This window comes from Myotis davidii, unplaced genomic scaffold (genome assembly GCF_000327345.1).
Source record: "Myotis davidii unplaced genomic scaffold, ASM32734v1 scaffold8347, whole genome shotgun sequence".
Taxonomy (NCBI): Eukaryota; Metazoa; Chordata; class Mammalia; order Chiroptera; family Vespertilionidae; genus Myotis; species Myotis davidii.
Genome location: NW_006297947.1, coordinates 1 through 7,364, shown reverse-complemented (window position 1 = coordinate 7,364; position 7,364 = coordinate 1). Strand labels below are relative to the sequence as shown.

Here is a 7,364-nt window from a genome sequence, read left to right as displayed (position 1 = left end):
CAATGCTCTATCCACGGATCCAAACCAGCTAGGGCACTTGTCCAATTTTAAAATGCCACAATTAAACATGAGCTAGTTTCCATCAATCAATCAATAAATAAATAAATAAATACATATAATAAATACATGTTGTGTGTGTATCTTCGCATGGAATCTAATAACTATGACAAAAACAGTATGACATGTTTTTGTGTCATCATCATTGCCTAACTATTCATCTACCTTTTGCTTTTTCCACTTGTGCTCCAAATGCCATGACTGTTTTTACTTTCAGATGAAGGAGTTATATTTTAACTTGCTGATTGATTTCTCTTTGCACATAAGCATGAGCCATGGTAAAAGGGATCAGCCATTTGAAAAGAAGCCTGTGTGCCACCAGGATGCCTACGAAGTGGATTTCAGTTCTGCTGCTGCTACAGCTGAGTGAAGAAATGTTTTGGGAAGGTTCTGACTTTGTTGAAAAGCTCTGTAAAGATGCTGTTTTTAATAAGAAACTTATGAGAAAACTACAGGAGTCAAGGTTTGATGTTGTTCTTGCAGATGCCATTGGAGCATGTGGTGAGCTGCTGGCTGAGCTACTTAAAATACCTTTTGTGTACAGTCTCCGCTTCTCTCCTGGCTATAAAATTGAAAAGTATAGTGGAGGACTGCCATTCCCTCCATCCTATGTACCTGTTGTCTTTTCAGAATTAAGTGACCAAATGACATTCATGGAGAGGGTAAAAAATATGGTCTATGTGCTCTATTTTGACTTCTGCCTGCAAACATATAATCAGAAGAAGTGGGATCAATTTCTGAACGAAGTACTAGGTAAGCTATGTTTTTCCTTAGTAGCATGAAGTCCTAACTTTCCTAGTGCTTCGGAAGATGAGTTGGTATAAATATTGAGAGGAATCTATCTTTTATAAGTGCAATGATTAAATAATTTATAAGAATAAAACCATAATATGCTAATTAGACCAGACAGCCAAACGACCTTCCAGATGACCTTCTGGACGAAGCTGGGTCCATGTTGGCGGAGTCAATCTGCCACAGCTGTGAGGGCCAAGCTCTTCCATGAATTTCGTGCATCGGGCCTCTAATAATATATAATGATCTTTTAATCCCACAAATACAGGAAGAGTGTTCCCCAAAAAAATGTATATACTCTTTTTTCTGATAACTCAGTTGATGTTTCTTTCTTTTCAGATTTATCCCATTGGAGTTAATAATTATTCAAAGTGTGACTATATTTGTGAGACACCCTATATTACAGAAATGCTTAAATTATAAGGTTAGTTTCAACCCTAGGGTACACTAGTATGGGATACTCCAGGAAGTTAGAGACCCCAAATTGAAGCACTGAGGAGTTCCATCAGCAATCACATATCCATTCTTTGTTTGTTTGTAATAGGCTTCATTTTTTAGAAGAGTGTTAGGTCCACAGAAAAATTAAGTAGAGATTTCCCATATATGCCCTGCCTCCTTATTGTCAACATTCCCCAGCAGAGAAGTATATTTGTCACAATTGATGAAAATATACTGAATTACTATTATTATGTAAAGTCCATAGTTTATAATATAGTTCACTCTTGGCATTGTATATTCTATGATTTTTGGACAAATTTATAATGCCATGTATCCACCATTATAGTATTGTAAAGAATAGTTTAACTGACCTAAAAATCCTCTGGGCAGTGGCTCTGTCCATTTATCCTACATATCCATTTTACTATAATTTTTTTCTTCAATAAATGCATTAGAACTTTCACTAAATATTTTCATCAAAGCACAAATGTAAATTGAGGAATTACATAGTTTTAGCACAATGTCTATGGACCATTGGGGAAATTATTTCTATTTGTTTCTCCTCAGTTTTCTTATTTAAAAATTAAACTCTTTTGCCATAATACCTGAAGGAGTCTTTGACAATGGAGAAATATGACTCTCAGCTAAGAACCTGTACCTCGAAGTTTCCAATGATTATATTGCTTCACTAAGGGCTTATAAATCATCTATTTTAAAGGCCTGAAATCTTGTTGAAGGGTAGATAATCAAGTTAAAAGTCTATATTTTTTCAAAAACTACATTTCTCTATTACAGACAAAAAAAATGAGCCAAAATTAAGGGTGAGCACATCTATTTCCATACTTTATGAAAGATTTCCAGCTGTTTTTGGCAAATATTTTTATTTCACATACAAATATTGTTAAGCTCTGAACATGAACCAAATGCAATAGTGGCCATACTCTCAAAGATCTCACAATTTACTTGTAAAATCTAGAAATAAGGGAATAGCTTGATAAATAGAATCTAGACTGAGTATTCTAGGGAAAGGCATTTCCGTGTGTATGACAGGGTTGATTGACTAAGGAGTTGAAATCACTGTTTATATTTGCATTCGTTAATTTTGAAGTTTTACAGAGTAAACAAATGCATATTTAACTCTTTAGTGCTTAAAAAAATGTTTATGATTCTGAATGTACTGATGTGATATTAGAGATAAAAGTCTATATAAATAATGTGTGTGTGAATACTGTATTTTCAAGCCAATCATTTTTATTGGTATTTATTTATTTTTAAAATATGTTTTTTATTAATTTCAAAGAGAGAAGATGGGACAAATTTAATATCCTTCATTCATTTTGCACTTTTTAAAAAATCCTCAACTGAGGATTTAGAGAGAGAGGAAGTGAAAGGGGGAGAAGAGAGAGAGAGATAGAGAGAGAAACATTGATGTGAGAGAGAAACATTGATCAGTTTCCTCCTGTGCAGGGACCAAACCTGCAACTTGGGCATGTGTCCTGACCGGGAATCAAACCAGCAACTTTTCAGAGGATGGAACGACCCTAAACCAACTGAGCCACACCAGCCAGGGCTAAGCCAATCATTTTTTAAATAATTTTTTGTCTTTAATTTTTTAACATAAATATTATGCATGCATTTATGGTACAGGGGTCATAAGGAAATTTTCTTTTTTTAATTCTTTGTTGTTGAAAGTATTACATATAGTATTACATATGTCTCCTTTTTTCCCCACTGACCTTTCCCCAGCTACCCCCAACCCCAAGCACATGCCCTCACCTACCTAGTGTCTGTGTTCATTGGTTATGCTCATATGCCTGCATACAAATTCTTTGGTTGAGCTCTTACCCATCTACCCCTCCTATTCCCCCCTTCCTGCCTTCCCTTCTGAAGTTTGACAGTCTGATGCTTCTTTGTCTCTGGATTTATTTTTGTTCATCAGTTTTTGTTCATTATATTCCACAAATGAGTGAGATCATGTGATATTTATCTTTCTCCAAGTGGCTTATTTCGCTTGGCATAATGCTTTCCAGGTTCATCCCTGCTGTTGTGAATGCTAAGAGTTCTTCCTTTTTTACAGCAGCATAGCATTCCATTGTGTAGATGTACCACTGTTTTTTAATCCACTCATCTGCTGATGGGCACTTAGGCTGCTTCCAAATCTTAGCTATTGTAAATGAACATAGGAGTGCATATGTCCTTTCTGATTGGTGTTTCTGTTTTCTTGGGATATATTCCTACAAGTGAGATTACTGGGTCAAATAGGACTTCCATTTTAATTTTTTTAGGAAACTCCATACTGTTTTCACCAGTGGCTGCACCAGTCTGCATTCCCACCAGCAGTGCATGAGGGTTCCTTTTTCTCCACATCCTTGCCAGCGCCAGCACTTGTCATTTGTTGATTTGTTGATAATAGCCATTCTGACAGGTGTGAGATGGTATCTCATTGACATTTTGATTTGCATCTCTCGGATGACTAGTGACTTTGAGCATGTTTTCATCTATCTCCTGGCCTTTAGTATGTCCTATTTTGAAAAGTGTCTATTTAAGTTCTTTGCCCATTTATTTATTGGATTGTTTGTCTTCCTTTTGTTAAGATGTAAGAGTTCCCTGTAAATTTTGGAGATTGGCCCTTGCCAGAGATAAAATTGGCAAATCTGTTTTCCCATGCAGTGGGCTTTCTTGTTTTGTTGATGGTTTCTTTTGCTGTGCAGAAGCTTTTTGTTTTGATGTAATCCCATTTGTTTATTTTCTCCTTAGTTTCTGTTGCCCTAGGGGCTGTATTGGTAAAGATATTCCTGCGACATGTCTGATAGTCTACTGCCTATGGATTCTTCTAAAATTTTTATTGTTTCCCATCTTACATTTAAGTCCTTTATCCATTTTGATTTTATTTTTGTGTATAGTGGTCTAGTTTCATTTTTTTTGCATGTGTCTATCCAATTTTTCTAACACCCTTCATTGAAGAGACTGTCTTGACTCCATTGTATGCTCTTGTCTCATTTGTCAAATATTTATTGAGCGTAATGGCTTGTGTCGAATTCTGGGTTCTCTGTTCTGTTCCATGGCTCTATATATCTGTTTTTGTGCCAGTACCAGGCAATTTTGAAAAGAATGTAAGCCAATCACTTTTAAACATCTTTGGCTACATTACTCTAAGCTAATTTCAGAAAATTATCTGTTATATTCACATTACACTATTCTCATTTTCACTACTTTTTTTTTCTTTTCTTTTTTCCCTTCAGGAAAACCCATTACTTTATTTGAGTTAATGAAGAAAGCTGAAATGTGGCTTATTCGAACCTATTGGGATTTTGAATTCCCTCGCCCACTTTTGCCACATTTTCAATTTGTTGGAGGCCTCCACTGCAAGCCTGCTAAGCCTCTGCCTAAGGTAAAACTATTCATGTTTGTTCTACTTTGATTATTTTGCACTTTCAGTGGAAATTATTCTGTGTTCTTCACTCAGAATGTCTGATCACACAGTGAAAGATATGGGAATCTGGGTCAAGTGACCATTAGAAACTCATATATTTTATACTATTTCAAGAATTTGAATGTCATTATCATTACCAAATAAATAATTATATTTGGGAGACTTTGGAAATAGGGTCAGTTAAATTAAGCTCTTCCCTGTTGAACACATAAGAAAGTGTCAATCATTCATTCAAAGACATTCTTAGAGTGACTCGCATAGCCAGAGATAAGCACTGGATAAAAGAGAAACAGTGAAGACACAATTTTTATCCATAAATACCCGACATTCTACTTGGAAAAACAGAATCTATATACATAAAAGCCTAAGTGACCGAATGACCAGTCACTATGATGCGCACTGACCACCAGGGGGCAGACGCTCAATGCAGGAGCTGCCCCCCAGTGGTCAGTGTGCTCCTACAGTGGGAGTGCCACTCAGCTGACCAACAGGCGCCAGACACTGGTGAGGCAGCTGTGCAGTGCAAGCCTATCCCACCTTCATGACAGCACTACTGAGCAGCAGCAGCTGCAGGCACAGGGGGACTGGGATGAGCAGGAGCAGTGTGGCCCCTGGCCTGGGCTCCTCTCCAGCTGTCTGCCACTTTGTGCATTACTACATCCACCGAGGGGTCCCGGATTGCGAGAGGGCGCAGGCCAGGCTGAGGGACCCAACCGGTGCACAAATCCATGCACCAGGCCTCTAGTATTAGTAATAAAAATTTTGTGAAGGGTAGTATAATAAGGAAAGACCACAATGCTAGGTAATATCCAGCAGGGATTATAGAAAATATTTCATATTATTGATAATTAAGTGGGAACTGAAGGCTGTGTAGTAATAGCAGAAAGGAATGGTAAGAAAGGAAGACACAAAAGGTAATGCAAGAAAAATAATAATAATTCCCAAGAAGTCCAAGTTTAGTGTATCAGGAAGAGGCTGAATAAAGAGGCAGATGATGCTGGAGAAGTAAGTTAGAGATAAGTAATTATAGGAATTCTGAAGCATCTTATGAAAGTATTCAGGAGTCAGTGAAAAGGGGCAAAGGGAGTGAAAGGGCAGAGATATGATCAGATTTTCCTTTTCACAAAGCCCTCAAGATGTAATCTCTGGATTGAATTGCATAGGGTCAAGAGTGGAAAGACAGACAAAGAGGAGGCTGTTGTGAGAATTCCAGCAACAAATAATGGAAAACTACACATTAAAGATGTGAATACAGCTACTCTTATAGTTATAATACCAACCTCATATTTCTATTCAGTATAAAAAAAATTATACTTACAATGTCTATGGCACATAGTGACACAAAAGCAATATTAACTATTGTCACTATTGTTATTTTTACTGCTGTTAAGAACAGTATTGGCCAGGCCAAGTAGCTCAGTTAGTTAGAGAATTGTCCCAGTGTGCCACGGTTGCAGGTTTGATCCCAATCAGGGCCCATACAAGAAGCAGCCAATGAGTGCATGAATAAATGGCAACAAATGAGGTATCTAGACTACTCAAATGCATAGAAACAAAGTAGAATGATGATTGTCAGTTCCAATTTGCAAGATGAAAAAGTACTTAGAGATGGGTTGCATAACAATAAGACTATATATACTACAGAACTGTGCATTTAATAATGGTTAAGATGGTCCCTGGCCAATGTGGCTTAGTTGGTTAGGTACTGTCCCATGCACCAAATGTTATTGGCTCGATTCCCAGTCAGGGAATATGGCCAGCTTGTGGGCACCGCCACCTTGAACATGCAGGAGGCAGCCAATAGATGATTCTCTCTGTCTCTCCCTCTCTCTTCTTCTCTCTCGCTAAAAATAAATAAAAATATTTTTAAATACTTAAGATGGTAACTTTATATTATGTGCATTTTAACACAATTTAAAATAACAAGCACTACACTAATAACTCCTTATAATACTTAATTTTCTCTTTGGCTGTTTGTAGCAACACCTTCAATAGTGTTCACTATGCTATTGCTCTTTTGTGATGGAGACAATTCTTTCTTCACAGGAAATGAAAGAGTTTGTCCAGAGCTCTGGAGAAAATGGTATCGTGGTGTTTTCCCTGGGGTCGATGGTCACTAACATGACAGAAGAAAGAGCCAATGTGATTGCATCAGCCCTTGCCCAGGTTCCTCAAAAGGTTAGGTAAACTACCTTAGAGCAGAAAACTAATGAATGTGTTAAACTCTGTAAAGGGTCTGGTTAAAGAAATTTCTACATGAAAGGTAAACTATTAGGGTAGCTCCAATTATCTCAGATAACAATTTGAAAAACAAAATACACATGGCAGATGCTAAAGTAGTACAGAGGGTGTTTTTGATGGACAATAACTTTGGCATTAACATTCTGGTCACAAAGAAGTATATTTCAAAAGTACAGTGTGAAGTTTGGTTTGATAATAGTATTATAGGGCAGGAACAGATATCACCAAATCCTATCCTGTCATTTGCTTCATTTCCTTGCAGGATTCCTAGAGTACTGTACACACTACAGATGTTATGAAAATGGACTTAAATTTTAACATTAACCACGGAATAATAACAGTCTGAAAGGCATCTTACAATTTAGACTTTCCAGGTAATCCAGGCCTCTCCTACTTTCCCTGG

At 37.1% G+C, this 7,364-nt stretch overlaps 1 protein-coding gene across 1 annotated transcript; it reads left to right on the top strand.

The window, feature by feature from the left end:
* Positions 1-276: 276 nt before the first annotated feature.
* LOC102758037 (UDP-glucuronosyltransferase 2B31-like) lies at positions 277-6,903 on the top strand (the record flags this gene model as incomplete). The annotated part of the gene is made up of 3 exons (XM_006773743.2): positions 277-810; positions 4,530-4,678; positions 6,767-6,903. Coding segments are annotated over exons 1-3 (764 nt in total), but the record flags the coding sequence as incomplete, so codon positions are not given.
* Between the last annotated feature and the right edge of the window lie 461 nt (positions 6,904-7,364).